At 45.9% G+C, this 15,887-nt stretch overlaps 1 protein-coding gene across 1 annotated transcript; it reads left to right on the top strand.

Moving 5' to 3' along the window:
* Positions 1-5,151: 5,151 nt before the first annotated feature.
* LOC146756054 (uncharacterized) lies at positions 5,152-15,567 on the top strand. The gene is made up of 5 exons (XM_085524782.1): positions 5,152-5,176; positions 8,935-9,057; positions 9,672-9,842; positions 12,029-12,127; positions 13,805-15,567. Exons 1-5 carry the CDS (start codon positions 5,152-5,154, stop codon positions 14,014-14,016), a joined length of 630 nt encoding a protein of 209 aa, XP_085380908.1. The 3' UTR covers positions 14,017-15,567.
* The last annotated feature ends 320 nt before the right edge of the window (positions 15,568-15,887 follow it).

Below are 15,887 nucleotides of genomic sequence, written 5' to 3'. Positions count from 1 at the left end.
GCTGTGGGGTAGATGTGGGTCAGATCTATGGGGCAGGAGCTGCTGTGGGGCAGATGTAGGTCAGATCTATGGGGCAGGAGCTCTTGTGGGACTGATGAGGGTCAGACCTCTAAGGCTGGAGCTGATCTGGGTCAGATCTATGTGTCAGGAGCTGATGTGGGTCAGATCTATCGGGCAGAAGCTGTTGTGTTGCAAATGAGGGTCAGATCTATGGGGCAGGAGCTGCTGTGGGGCTGATGTGGGTCAGATCTTTAGGGCAGGAGCTGCTGTGGGGTAGACGTGGGTAAGATCTATGGGGCAGGAGCTGCTGTCGGGCTGATGTGGGTCAGATCTATGGGGCAGGAGCTTCTGTGGGGCAGATGTGGGTCTGATCTATGGGGCAGGAGCTGCTGTGTGTCAGATATATGGGGCAGGAGAAGCTGTGGGTCAGATCTATGGGGCAGGAGCTGCTGTGGGGCACATGTGGTTCATATCTATTGGGAAGGAGCTGCTGTGGGGCAGATGTGGGTCATATCAATGGGGTAGCTGTTGCTGTGGGTTAGATCTATGGGGCAGAAGCTCCTTTCGGGCATATGTGAGTCAGATGTATAGCAATACCTGGCCCATAGATGTGACCCTCATCAGCCTCACAGCAGCTCCTGCCCCATAGATCTGACCAACATCAGCCCCACAGCAGCTCCTGCCCCATAGATCTGAACCACATCTGACCCACAGCAGCTCCTGCCCCATAGATCTGACTCACATATGCCCGACAGCAGCTTCTGCCCCATAGATCTAACCCACAGCATCTCCTTCCCCATTGATATGACCCTCATCAGACCCACAGCTGCTCCAGCCCAATAGATATGACCCACATATACCCCTCAGCAGGTTATGCCCCATAGATCTGACCCACATGTGCCCCACAGCAACTCCTGCCCCATAGATCTGACCCACAGCAGCTCCTGCCCCATAGATCAGACCCACATCTGCCCCACAGCAGCTCCTGCCCCATAGATCTGACCCACATGTGCACCACAGCAGCTCCTGCCCCATCGATCTGACCCACATGTGCCCCACAGCAGCTCCTGCCCCATAGATCTGATACACATGTGCCCCATAGCAGCTCCTGCCCCATAGATCTGACCCACAGCAACCCCACAGCAGCTCCTGCCCCGTAGATCTGACCCACAGCAGCTCCTGCCTCAATAGATCATACCCCAATTAGCCCCACAGCAGAACCTGTCCCATAGACCTGACCCACATGTGCCCCACAGCTGCTCCTGCTCCATAGATCTGACCCTCATCAGCCCCACAGCAGCTCCTGCCCAATAGATCAGTCCCACCTCTACCCCCCAGCAGATCCTTCCCAATAGATCTGACCTACATCTGCCTCACAGCAGCTCCTGCCCTATAGATCTTACTGCAATCAGCCCCACAGCATTTCCTGCCCCATAGATCTGACCCATATGTGCCCCACAGCAACTCTGGCCCCATAGATCTGACCCACATGTGCCCCACAGCAGCTCATGCCCCATAGATCTGACCCACATCTGCCCCACAGCTGCTCATGCCCCATAGATCAGACCCACATCTGCCCCACAGAAGCTCCTGCCCCATAGATCTGACTCACATGTGCACCAGAGCAGCTCCTGCCCCAAAGATCTGATCCACATGTGCCCCACTGCATCTCCTGCCCCATACATCTGACCCACAACAGATCCTGCCCCATAGATCAGACCGACATCTGCCCCACAGCAGATCCTGCCCAATTGATCTATCCCCCATCAGCCCCACAGCAGCTCCAGCACCATAGATCTGACCCACATCTGCCCCACAGCAGCTCCTGCCCCATAGATCTGACCCCCCTCAGCACCACAGCACCTCCTGCCCCATAGATCTGATCCACATCTACCCACCTTTGAAGTACTTTGGTCCTTCTCTGCCAGTCGATCGCCGCAGCATCTGGTTGTCTCCTGCTCAACACTCTGCCCCACATCCCTCCTACACAGGCGAGAAACCAAGGCACAGAAAGTATAAGGGATCCCTAAGGGTCTGAGGCGTCTTCCCTGCTGGAACAGCAATGGAGGACACAAGACCACAAGAAGCCAGATTCAGGCAGAGAAGCTTGAGGGTGCAGCCATCTGCATTAAGGTTGCTATGGTTTGGCGTTGCAAATACTACTCTGCCTGACTGGGGCAGGGCAGGCTTACGCAAGTGTTTAAGCAGACGTCTTTCTGGTCCTGTAGGAAGCAGCAGGTCTGAATTAAAAGGAGCAATGAGGCAAGGAGTGCCCTGAGCTTGTTTCCTAAATAGAAGGCAGTGTGGGACAATTTGAGGAACAGGAATTCAACTACTGTAATGCAGAGCACTATTTTTGTCGCCTTCCAGCAGTCACCGATTAATGGAAGATTCTTCTCCTTCCCAGACTCCACTGTTGGTAACTCACATCTACAGCCTCTCTGGGCAGCCTGTACCATTGCCTCACCACCCTCTGTCTGAAAAAGTTTCCCCCTAGTATCTAACCTAACATGTAGCCTAATTCTCCTCTCTTTATTCACAGGAGATGTCCTCTAGACCTCTAATTATCATTCTGACCTTCCTCTGGAGCTAATCCAGAAGCTCTGCACCTTTCTTGTGCTGTGGGCTCCAGATCTGGACACAGTACTGCAGATGGGGACTCATGAAGGCAGAGTGGAGGGGAGCAAGAGCCTACTTCTCCATGCTGCCACTTCTCTGTGGATACAGTTGGTCTTCCAGACTGCAAGCACACACTGCTGGTTCATGTCCATCTTTTTGTCCACCAGAACCTCCAAATCGTTCTCCACATTTCTTCCATGAGGAACAGCTCCATGATCTTCCCAGGCACAGAGGTAAGGCTCACTGGCCTGTAGTTTCCCATGTGATTTCCTTCCTGCCTTTCTAAAAACTGGGAGTGATGTTTCCCTTTTCCAGACCCCAGGGACTTCTCCTGCCTTCTTCTGACAGCCATGACTTTTCAAATACGGTGGAGAATGGCTGGGTGAGCGTATCAACCAGCTCCCTCATGACTCTGGGAAGCACGTCATCCTGCCCCATGGACTTGGACATATCCAGTCTTATGAGGAGGTCTTGGACTTGCTCGTCTCTTACAGTAGGAAGGATTTTGCTCCCCTGGTGTCCACCTAAATGTTCAGAGACATGAGTGTCATTCACTTTCTAGGCTCTTCTTGTGGCTCCTTAAAGTCCAAGAAGTCTCATTTTCAGCTCTCCTTACGCTTTTACCACACAAAGTAACCTGTTCCAGTTGCTTTCTCTTGTGGAAGGACAAAGGAGATTGACAGTGCACCATAAGTCAGAATATAAACTGCTGCTATACAGAAAATATTTCTGATTTCTTCAGTATTTGTCTGGAAGACAAAGCTCATAGAAAAATGTTCTAAAGTGTGAAGAACGAGCCCCTTTCAGGACTGAAAATGACTTCTGCTTTAGATGAATAACATGAATGTCTTACAGGAAAAAATACTAATCTGGAAAATATGAAATAGGAGTCAGAAAAGTTCCTGATGAGCTGCACATGAAGAGTATGGCAGAGTTTCCTTAGGGTAACCATCTTCTTTATTACCCTACAGGAATGGGTAACAAGGGCAGGAGTATGGTTCATCATTCCCTTCTTAGTTTGATGGCAGCTCCCTCTTTGTGCTGGGAAGGTAAATAATGATGGGAGAGACCCCTGGGTTTTGGTGGGACATGAAATATCTGTGGTCACAGCAGGTATGTGTCAGCTGTCACAAGGCAGACATACACAGGTAATGCAGGGTAAATTAAACGAGAGCCTGTACAATGAATATGATTAAAAACTGTGTAATAACAGCTCAACAAGAAAACCACTTGAAAGAAAGCAGGGGATCTGGCAGTGTGAATATATGCTAATTATAGAATGGATATTTGGCTGACGTCAGTAAGAATGTGCAATGTGTAATTTTTATGTGTCAGATAAGTACAATAGGCTGTTTTCTATGTTTAAGAAACCCTGACACTTGGGTCTCCAGGCTGTCTCCCCAAGTTATTCCCTAGTGTGCTTCACAACACTAAGAATGTGGAACTGGATCATTCTCTTAGCCCTCTTGCGTTGCTAAGTGTGAGATCCTCTGTTCAGAATTGGATTAGCTATCAATGAGTGATGCACAGATGCTATGGCAGACCCACAGTCCTTCCACTTCTGCCCTCCTACTGCTGACCTGTGAGCGCAGATGTACTGTTCTATAAGATGCTTTAGAGAGCTCAGGCTTAGCCAGTTGCTGCACCCACAGAAAGGCAGAGGGAAGGGCTGAAAGTCTGTGGTGACAAAGCTGGGCTGCTGAGGGGCTGATTTTCAGTTCTGTCACAGAAATCCCAGGGCCATTTGCAGTCCTTCAGGCAACTGCCCATTTGTAATAGGCTGACCAACTTGTCTTGTGCGTCACATCTGTTCAGGCTGCAGAATTCTTGGAGCAGGGTTCATTTCCTATGGAGAAAACCTCACTCTGTTTGGGTCTCTCCCTTTCTACAAAGAAAGGAAAATGACAGCAATCAAAATGATAAACACAAACATAGGACATTGCTTAGTTAGGATGTGTTTAACAGTCAACAGCAGTGTAACACTTATTCCTCAGGCAAAGAAAATAAGAAAACGAGCCATCTGGGCTTGTCTCTTCCCAGTTTTGAATGAGGCAACAGCATTAATCTTTTATTCCCTCCATTTTGGGCCTGGTAAACTTGGAGTTCTGAGAGATGTGGTTTTTGGTGAATATATGTGGCCTTCAGTATTCTCCTTTTACTCCAAAGTCTGAATCTCTGCATTCCCCCATATCACATTAATGCTTTCTTTCCCCCTCCCCCCTCCCAATAAATAAATAAATAAATAAAAACAAAAATTAATAATAATAAAAAAGCAAGCTCTCAGCTTATGAAGAAATAGCTGACAACAACCTTCTGGACAAAGCGTTTTTATGGAGTACAGTTCATATTTATAGGGAAAAAAGATCCAGAACTTTGTGCTCTGTAGTCTCCCAGTACCATATCCCACACATGCTAACACACCCTTAGGACAAAGATTACAACTGGAAATAATGATGTGGCAGTTATCCTCCACCCTGATAAAACTTCATCCATTGATGAAAAAGGTGTGTTCCACAACCTAGTGCCCATGCCATGTGGTTCGTATCAGTGGGAGAAAGTAAGGGGGAAAGCTAGAAGGTACTGTTCACATTAAGGAAATACAAGAGAAGATTTTTTTGTTTTCCTGCACAGAGGTTGCCTTGCTTAAGCTTTATTCTGCTATGGAGGAAATGCATACACTTTTCTTCCTCATTTTCCCTTGCTAACAGAGGGAAAAGTCTGACTAGAAGAGTTATTGTCACCTTCCTCATCCTTACTACTTGCTGACACTGGAGAAGAAAATCCTCTGGGGACTACATGGCTTTGTTTCTTGGCTGTCTACTGTGCAGTTGTCCCTTCTCTTCACTTTCTCATTTCCTTAAGGTAACATCAAGCTGATGTGTGCAGCCCACCAATAAAAGTCTGTGGAAGTAAGCCTTTCTCAGGAGGTGCTGTGCTACTGTCCTCACTCATTTGCAAAGTTCCCTCTCCATTCTTTAGCATAATCTCCAGGTGGGAATGGCAGGAGGCAGTTACAGAAGGAACTGCCAGACCCCAAAGCAGAGCTGGTGCAGGAGGGTACCACACAGCCATGACTTCAGGTTGGGAACTCAGAAGACCATCATACTTGAGCAAGGAAGAGTCCCTTTAAATAATGAGATGTGCAGAAACACCAATGAGTAGAGAAATAAAAAATCTAGCCTTTTCAGTTTATCATATTGGCTTATAAGTTGTGAGAAATCTATGCTAGTTCTTTGAGAGGGACAGATTTTGTTTCTCTACTTTTCAGCTTACATTTGCACCACTGAGTTACTGATGGAAAAGGAATGTTACCTATAACAAAGATAAGCTTTATCTACTGATTGCTTTAAATAAACCCTCATTCCTTTCAGCTTTCACAGCTTGTAGTCTGTTAATCCCGTCAATCATTGACTTTAAATGTAGGAAATATGTAGTAAATGCATGTCAAGCTCTCTCAGTGTGTGTCAGAGAATCCAGCCACAAGCCTAAGAACAAGTAGGGGCCCTAGCCTTAAAAGAAACTGGGGGTGGGGAGTCAAACCACATTTGGGCCACCACCACAATAAATAAAATCCAGGCAAAATATGGGTGAACCATGGGCTGACAGCTCAGCCTCAAAGGGTTAAAGTAAAGGGGTCAGCCAGGTTGGATGGCCCTGTTCTAACCTGACCTGCTGGGTAGCAGCGCTCCCATGGCAGGGGTTGGGTGGGCCCTGAGGTCCCTTCCAACCCAACTATTCTGTGGTTCTATGATCCTTGAGAGCCCCTTCCAAATCGGGATATTCCGTGATTCAATCTCGTGTGCTGAGCGCTCCCTCTGCTGGCACACACACATAGCTGGATTTTTCCCTACTCAGGCTGGGAAAAAAACGTGCCAGTGGAGCTGATGAAATGAAAGAGGTCATCGAAACAGAGCCCGTGGGGACTTGAAGGCTGAGCTTACCTTTTCTTCTTGGTACAGTTAGCGATCAGCGTCGTTCATTACCTTCAGCACCATGCAGATAGCGCCTGTATTTTACACAGGCCTTAGAGCTGGTTTTCTTATTAACTGGAACGGCCAGTAAAAGAATCTGAAGTTTTTCTTCAGTTTCTGATAACAGGGCAACAAGTTTGTTTAGTCACTTCTTTTTTACAAAAGCTGTGACCTGAGGAACGGATTTATAAGCAGAGCATTTCTACACTCATGTAAAAATCCTGTGGAATGCAAATGTCCAGAAGAATTTTAGCACCCACTGTGGGGTTTGTCCTTCCAGTGCAGAGCAGACTGGCACATTGTTCAGCCTTGTCTGTTTAGAGCATAAAGTCCAAGAATGGCACCACATGAAAGTTTGTCATGCAAGGATCAAGTACACCTCATAGTCAGCACCATCAGCTCCCACAATATCCCACAGCACAGCACTGAGGACCTGAGTGGAAGGTGGTGGGATACCTGTCTATGTTCCCATGATGCTGCCTCTAGGACACATGCTCATCCCTGGATAAGCAGTATAGCAAAAACACAACATCAGAAAACAAAGATTCCATCTTTCTGTTTTTCCTTGTCTATTGCTACTGAATTTCTTGTTCCATTGGGCTCGAATCCATAATGGCTTATATATGGATATGACAGTCCTGTCCTCTCTCCCCTCTAAACATGTGTACAACCACACAAGCAGCCAGACACAGCCCTGACACAGTTGCCATTCACAATCACTATCCCCCAGGGCAGCACAGTAAGCTTTCATCCCACAGGATGAACTACTGCTTTAATGGAGAGGGGAAAACACAGGGGGCAGCCAGAGACAGCTTTGTTCTGCTCTGGATGCATCTCCAGCAAAATCACGTTCAGTTAGGTGGCATACATCTCACAGTAACAGAGGGCAGTTTGCTATCTGCAGAAAAGGTGAAAACCAAAAGAAGTATTATCCACAAAACATAAAGAAATACTGTTATATGTCTTCTATTTGAGTCATTATACACAGTCATTACAGAAAAAATGTTCTCCTTGCTGGGCATTGCAGCAGGATTTAGTTACGTCTTCTCTTAGAGATCCACATCTTATTCATGCTTACACCATGTCAAGTCAAAATGAGGACGGGCATTTTGTAGATGCGTGGTATGAGAGGCCAATATTCTGTTAGTAATGCTTTCCTCCCAAGGTTTGAAGGCAGCACCTTTTCCAGCCTCATTTCAAATACTGCATCACATTTAAATCCCAGCTTTCCTAACACAGATGCAATGTTAGGAAGCCATGTGAGGAAAGACAGGGATGGCTTTAAGTCTCTAAATAAGAAGAAAGAGAATCATCATCAAGGAGGCTGACTGACTGAAAAAGAATGTGCTTTTCCAGGCCATTTCTGAAGGTACAGCTGAGGGCTAACCCATGACAGTTACTTTACTTGTTGAATAACATTTTTATGTATGTGTTTTATGTTTTGCTTTTTGTCACTTTGCCTCATGTTTAATTGCTCTGTTCCAAAGTTTTGCTGAAGGGAACTGAGGAATGATTTGAATGGCAGTAAATGTGGATATCACAGATCCAAAACATGGCCAGAACTCAACATTGTAAAAGCTGCGATTTGACCCTCGCTCAACAAATACTTTGTACATTTAAACAGGCAAAAAAAGAACCAGCTTTCAACTGAGATGAAACCACAGATCAGAGATGAACATTTCATTAAATACTGGACAAAGCAGTAGAAACTCTTGCTCTCTTCTTGTTTGCAGATCATGAGAGTTCAGAAAAGCCCATGGAATTATATCTGATTTATAATCTGATTTATAAGCAGCACTGCATTGAGACAAGATGGGGATGAAAGGACAGAGCACAGCTCTGGTGAAAAGGGCTGGGCATCACCTTGGGGTGATCATTGTGACTCCATGTTGGGAGTGGCCGAAGCCCCCATCACAAACACGTGCCATCACAATGACACCCCATCAGAACCCCCAGGGTGTTCAGAAGGATTTCACTTGCCGAGTGGCACAGCGAAAACCGCTTTGTTGCAGAAATGTCTGCAAGGACAAACTTCAATTGGACTGAGCAAAGACGCTCCCACCCTGCAAGAGGTGGTCAAGGATCGGCTCGTGATGCTGCTCACTCCCATGTCCGTCTTTAGCAATTGAAAATCTCCTGTACCTTGCTGTCTTTCAAGCGCAAGGTGATAACAACTGACTCTTCTCCTTTGCCTTTTGCAGCCTCTCGTCAACTGGAACCCAGACTTCGGAGGAGAGAGCTCTCGGCTCCTCGAGCAGCGCAGGCCGAGATCTGCCCGGAGAAGGAGAGCCGAGACGGGCCCCTGCTGCTGCTCCTGCTGCTGCTGCTGCTCCTGCTCCCGCAGGGGCTGCCTGCAGGCAGCGGGTCCGGCAGCCGGCACCCAGGCGGCTGCAGCCAGGGGACCCCGGCCTCCCAAGCGCCAAAGGAGAAACCGCAGCCGACGCCGAGCTCGAGCCTCTCACAGCCGGCCAATGCGTGCTGCAGCAGCTTGGGGAATGAACCAGCCTCTGGACCCGTCCCTGCTGCCACCAAACAGCGGCTGGAGCCCTGGAGACATTTCTACTTCCTTGTCGTTCACCGCTTCATCTTACATGGGAGACAGCTTGCCACGCAACCCAGCACTGCAGGAACTTCCCTGGCGCCCAAGAGAGCAAGAGCAGCGTGCTCCTGACGCCGGCCTGCTTTTCCACTCCTTATCGCTCACGGTGAACATACAGCATGAAGTCACGGTGATGCCAGAGGAGTGGGAGCCTTGGGAGGACACGCAGCGCCCACCTTTCACCAGCTCTGTCTGGGTAGAGGAAGGCTGCTGGCTGCGCACCGATGAAGATGACAGTGATGAAGATGACGAGTGAGCGCCCTGCAGTGGGGTCATGTCGGCGCCCGCATAGTGGCCCGAGGTGGTAGTGGATAGACCGATAGTTATAAGGACAGGTTGTTTCAATAATAAATCGTTTCAGTTGTCACTTCAGTTTGGTCATTCAGTCCTTTCCTTGAGGGCGAGATCTCAGATGCGATTTTAATTTTGTCAGTGAAAACGTGCAAGGCTTTGGCTTGGTTGAACGAGGTGTACTCCCGCAGGGAACTCATCCCGATACTTCCATCACCCGCCCCTCATCCCGCCCCGCTCGGCCCTGGCTCCGCCCGGCTCCCCGGGCCGCGGCTGCGCGGAGGGCGGTGTGAGCGGGGAGCGCGTCCCGTGCCGAGCCGACAGCCGCCCAATGGCCGTGCCGCCATGCTGCCCAACACTGGGTAAGGCGACCTGGGCTTTCCTCCTTCCTTCGGCGGGGCCGTGAGCTCCGAGCCACAGGAGCTGCCGGGGCAGAGCTGGGGCCGGGGCCGGGGCCGGGGCCGGGGCCGGGGCCGGGCGGAGGGACAGACGCGTGCTCCGCAGCCCCTTGAGGGCGATGGGACGCGGGGTGGAGGCCGCGGCCGGGCACGGTGGCCCCGGAGCGGCTGGGTCGGACCCGGAGTCCCGCTCGGTGCTGTTTGCTCACGGGCCGAGCTGTGTGCACGTCCGGAGGGCAAAGTGCGGCTGTGGGTGTGCTGTGGAATCTGAATTGAGTGACTGCTGCGGCGTTATTTCTGCGCTGCTAATGAACGGGGACATACGTTGACCTTATTCGTTCCCGTGTGTTGCAAGCAGTAGTCATGAGATCCTGTACGAGTGCAGAAAGCGCCCACGGTGCAGCCTGTGGGCTGCCCTGGTTGCGGCCGTGCCTGCTGCAAAAGGAGCCCACCTGCATGATTCTAACTCCCTGAACCTGTCCAGTTAACATTTCTCTTACCCCTTAGGCTGTTCAACCATCCAGACTATTATGTATTTACTTGGATACAAAAGTATTTTGAGAGATGGTAATGAAAGCCTTGCTAATGTGAATGGTGTCAGCTGTTATCACTTTGGCCTCAAATCCTTTCATTCTATCACAGAAGTCAATCAGGTTCACCAGGCTTGATTTTACCTACTGAGATTGATGATGCATTGGAACATGCTGCCCAGGGAAGTGGTGAAGTCACCATCCCTGGTGATGTTCAGGAAGGGTTTAGATGTGGCACTGAAGGACATGGTTTAGTGGCCATAGTGGGGATGGGTTGAAGGTTGGACTATATTGTCTTTTCCAACCTTGCAAGTTCTAAGATTACCTCTCATCTATGGCTAGTTTCTCATGTCCTGGTAAACCATGTTCCTAAGCAAGGCACTACCAGTGTCTGCTCTCACTGAATCACCCATGCCACTCAGCAACGCCTTTCCCTTGTTCATGCTCTTCCTACCCACATTATAGCAGATAAACAAGTTGCCACTGGCTTCCCTTGGAAGTCTCAGCTGCAGGTGAACTTTGGTTCTCCTCACACTGTGCTGATATGCTCATGCAATATTCCCAGTTCCTTTTTATCTCACTGGTGCTTCCACTCTGTGTGACACCTTTGTACACAGGGGCTCAGTCACAAGTCGTTTGCACAGCTGTGTCAGCCTGCTGGTTGGTTGGACAGACTTGTGGGGATTTATTGGGTTAAATGCAGTTACTTGCAAACTGAGTTTTACTGTGAAAGCCTTAAGGAAAATCATGGTCATTTTTGAAAATCTGATTTTTGGCTCTTGTCTTTGGCACCCTGCATTGGGATTGTGATCCTGGACTTTGCCTTTACAGCGTGTTGAGCTACTGGTCCTCTGTGTTCAGAGGGCCAAAAGAATTAAATTACAGAGAGCTGCACTGAGTATCAAAACGTTAGAATTGGTTGGTTTTGTTGTTTTTAGAAGTCACTCCTTTTCTGCTTTTGGAGAATGCAGCAGTTCTGTTGTGGGCAGCCTTGGATTATTGTACAAAAAGTCTTCAGTGGTGGTGAAAGGCTTATATTTCCAAGAAGGTTCTGCAGGTAAGAGTTAAGAGTTTTTCATAGGATTTCTTAATACTACACCATGTTTTCTATTCCCAATAGAGATAGGAAGGCAAAATCTTTTTTTCTCTATGCTTCCACATTTGATTTGGTAGCGATAAAGCTCATTGCTGTCTTTTTAAATAGAAATTATCTTTGAGGAGTGAAGGAGGCCCCAATTGCGTCTTTGGGCTAGAACATATGTTGCTCATCTTAAACCTGTGGATTATCTTTTAAACTTCAACACTTGGAACATGGTTAAACTCCTCTTGCAGGTCCATGTTCCTTCTCTGCAACACCCCCTTCTCAGAGTATACAAAAAGGATTTACAACGTGCTTTTTTCCTTTTTTTTTTCCCTCCCCAATTCAATACTCATGTAAAAGGGTCAGTTTGTATCTGAAGGGGGTGGTAGGAGCTGGGAGAGTTTCTGTACTCTAGGAAGATGATGCTTTGACCCCAGAAAGTTGATTTTTCCGTGACTTACATCCTTCAAAAGTAAAATTCTATGTGTAGACTAAATATGTATCCTACTAAATATGGGATTTTTGTGTGCTTTTTGTAGCCTACACAATTTGTAAATATGGCATGTCCATGTGTGTCTTGGGAATGGCAGAAGAATTTAAAGGAGAAGTTGCTGTCAATGCTTTATGGCCTAAAACAGGTGATTATTTTGAATTGTTGTGTTTTGTCCTATACAGGTGGTCTTCTTTAGGACTGATTCAGAACACCGAGCACTTCTGTGTATTTTTTTGTGATCAAAGATGTTGTGTGGGTATTGGCTTTCTTTCCTAGTTCTCACTGTTGCCTTCCTGTTTTCACTTAAACTTGCCTTCAGCCTGAGCACATTCTGCTTTTTCTCCTGTCTTGTCACTGCTCCTTTCAACATGACTCGAACTTTGTTTTGCACACCATCCCTGAGTAGTATTGGACATTTATGTCAATATTTAGAATCCCCAGCTAGTTAGATTGCCAGGAAATAGATGAAGCTGACAAGATATGTACCTCTGTAGATGTAAAAAAAAAAAAAAAGTTTTGGCTGAGTGGGAAATCAATTGCTTCTTCACACAACCATCCAACACTTCTTGCAAGTCACAGCACACTGAAGGGCCGCATAGCAGAAAAATAACTTGGTGTGCCCATCTTATACTAGCTCCAGTTTATTGTCCATGGGTCAGTGAGGACCAGGGCTGCTGTTGAAGGTTTGGTAGCTGCTGAACAAAGAGACCAGTGTCTTGAAAGCATTAGAAGCAGCAAGTGAGCTTTCAAAATTTGTATGTATCGGTGTTTCCTTGATGAAAACTGTTCATGTTCTGAAGTATAAAAGTTTGTAATGTTCAGTCTAGGAAGAAAAATGTTGTTTTGCAAGGTTTATCTGCCAAAACAAAAGTTAACTACTTTAGAGAGTGAGAGAGGTGACTTCTGTAGAATCTACATTACAATTACAAAGTTTTTAATTTAAAGAACATCATATATATGTGATCAGCTTCAATGCTGGAGATTAACACTGTGCTAGGATGGTTCTATTGGTTCATCCAGCTCCTTGAAACAAGAAAATATGCTGATAGTGAGATGTTATGAGCTCTCGATTTAACTAAAAGTGAAAGAGGTAGCCTGCCAAAAGGATGTAAGAGTGTGAATGAGTAGTAGAGGTACTGCAGGGTCAAAGTGGAAGATGCTGTATGTATGAATTAATGGAAAACCAGCAGCACTTTGTATGAAATAGATGGAAGGATGTGCAGATTGCAGGACAGTAGATGGTTTTTCATATCAGTCTTTGCCCATAGTTTTGCTATATTTAGAACAATAATAATTGGCTGTAATGTGAAAGTAGAGGAGCATAAGCCAGGAAAAGTTTGAGTTTGTGCTATTGGGTTTCTCATCTTTAACTTAGAGTCACTTTGTTATCTCACAAGTTATTGTGGGGCTAAAATTGAGATTTTCAGTATGGTAATGGCTGCAGAAAATGTTAATTGCTGATGCACATTCACTTTGAGAAAGATAGTTGTCCTGTTAGTTTTTCATGTCCTAAATAAAGCCAGAGGAAGTCTTTGTGTGGAAAGTATTGATAGAAGCATTGAATAATATGAATATTACAAGGAGTTCTTCCCTTTATTCCTCTTTTGGTTCCTTTAATACTTTTCAAGTAAGGGAATCTTTACACTTTGAGGATTGTTTGCTGGTTGACCATTCTTCGCTGGTTGATGGTATTTCACAGTTTAGTCTTCTCATGATTTACTTTCATGTGAGAGGAGAATAAAGTTTATGCATTTGCCAAAGAGATGAGTATGTGATGTCATTAGTGTTAAACTTGTAATTTCCTGTCCTCTGAATTTTCCAGCCATACATACAGCTGCTATGGATATGCTGGGAGGATCCGGAATAGAGAAGCAGTGCAGAAAAACTGACATAATTGCAGATGCTGCATATTGCATTTTAACAAAGCCGAAAACTTTCACTGGAAACTTCATTATTGATGAAGTTCTACTGAGAGAAGAAGGCGTTAAGGATTTTGATGTCTATGCAATTGCACCAGGCAAAAGAGATCTTTAAAATGAGAAGTTTGCGAAGGAAGGAAGGCCATATGGGGAATATGGATATATTCCTTTGACTCAGTCAAAAGATGCTTTGCCTCACGTTTGAGAATGTGGATTCTGGGAAAGCACATAATAGTCCACTGAGGCTCTAATAATCAATGCCTATATAAATATATATATATATATATATTTTAAACCCATTAGCAAAAAGAAAATAGACCTGCACCACAAGCGCATGTATTACTATTTACCAAATAGTGAGATAGTGTTTCTTCATCTTCAGATGTTTCTGACTGAATTTGTAAGAGGCTTCTGGGTCTGATTTTAAATGTACCAGAACCTAAACATGTCACCTCGTCTTTTTTCAACCTGTAGTTCATTTACTGGTAAATTGAGGTGCTGTTGCCTTCAGAATGGATTCCTGTTTGTGCTGTTCACCCTTACTTGGGCTTACTGTTATTGTTCAACTCCCCTTTAGGTCACCCCCTGATGCCTGACTTCTTCTTGGATGCTGAAACTGACATGACAGCCACATAATCAGAAGGCCGTGGAAGGGCAACCTCTGCATGTACATGTCGATTATTTGTGATGATAATGAATGCCTCCTCTATTTCAAGTTACTTTTGGACTACATTCAAGCTATGTGGCAAAATCTCTTGTATTTGGGCTGTTTGATTTATGGAAGTGACTTTAGTGTCTGCAACTTTCACAGTTCATAATCAGCACCTTGTTTTGAACAACCTTTTTGCTTTTTACCACCAGAGTTAAGTGGTATGAAGATTATGAGTAAATATTGCTGTAAAAAAATCACAAGCAATCAGCATATTTTGCAGGAGTGTTACATCTTTCTTGCAGTGTGAGAACTTGAGAAGCTTCTATTCCTACATGAAGTTCTCACAGTCGTACATGATGTGAATGTCTACAAGATGAAATAGAGAAGTTGTTTTTTTACAAAAGCATCAGGTTCACTTTTTCAGAATAGTGATGTTTCTATTGGAGGGCAAATAGGAATACTGGATATGTTTTATAGGAGTGCCAAAACAAATATAGGAAAGAAAGAGGCTAAGTTTGAAAAGAGCCCAGTTCCCTTGAAAATACTATTTGTGAGTGCGCACTTAGACTTTTCTGCCAGGAACTGATACTGCCAACTGCCCAGATCTCCAACACAGTAGCAATTCACTGAGTAGAATAATTATTTCCTGATACACTGACCTTCTGCATGGCTTTTAGGGGCTGCTAAGCATTACATGCCTTATAAATTGCAAATGCTCTTTCTTAATGTTAAATGAGCACATTCACTGCAGTGTAGAAAGTTGCTGATTAAAGTAGTGAATTGATTCACACCTTAGAAGCTTTTGCAGAAGAACTGCTGAAAACATATATATTCTTAGAAAGATAAGTGAGATAGAGCGTTCCAGCATTTTACAGAGAATCCATCTGTTTCTTTTAGGTGCTTCACAGGCATCAGGTGGAGCCAAGCTTAATAAAGAATCAGCTTCAGCGGGGCCTGTTGCAGAAACATTCAGAGTTATTCAGGGAGAACTCAATAAAGAAATAGTGAAATCCACGCAGGGCGTCTTTCAGTTTGAATTGTCAGGTAAGACCATCACTTGTAAAATTCTCAAATGCTCACTTTTCTAGCAAGAGTCAGTCTGTATTTTCACATGTAAATACTTGTCTTTTATAACTGGTCTAGGAACAGGGACATCTTTGGGTGTGCTCTATAAGATGCTGCCTTTCAGAGCCAACTTCAGCACATGTGGGATTTACCCTGCTGCTGTTGTCACAGGGAGATGCTTTCTGCATCAGCAGCATGTGCTGCTCTTTTGGGGACTGTGGTGTGTTTTCCTGGTGTTTCATTTCTGCTGTGTCACCCTGCTGGCCGTG

Source organism: Coturnix japonica, chromosome 28, assembly GCF_054131305.1.
Source record: "Coturnix japonica strain WE chromosome 28, WE-NBRP24, whole genome shotgun sequence".
NCBI classification, from domain to species: domain Eukaryota; kingdom Metazoa; phylum Chordata; class Aves; order Galliformes; family Phasianidae; genus Coturnix; species Coturnix japonica.
Note: the sequence above shows the minus strand (reverse complement) of the source record. Positions and strands in the feature narration are given on the sequence as shown.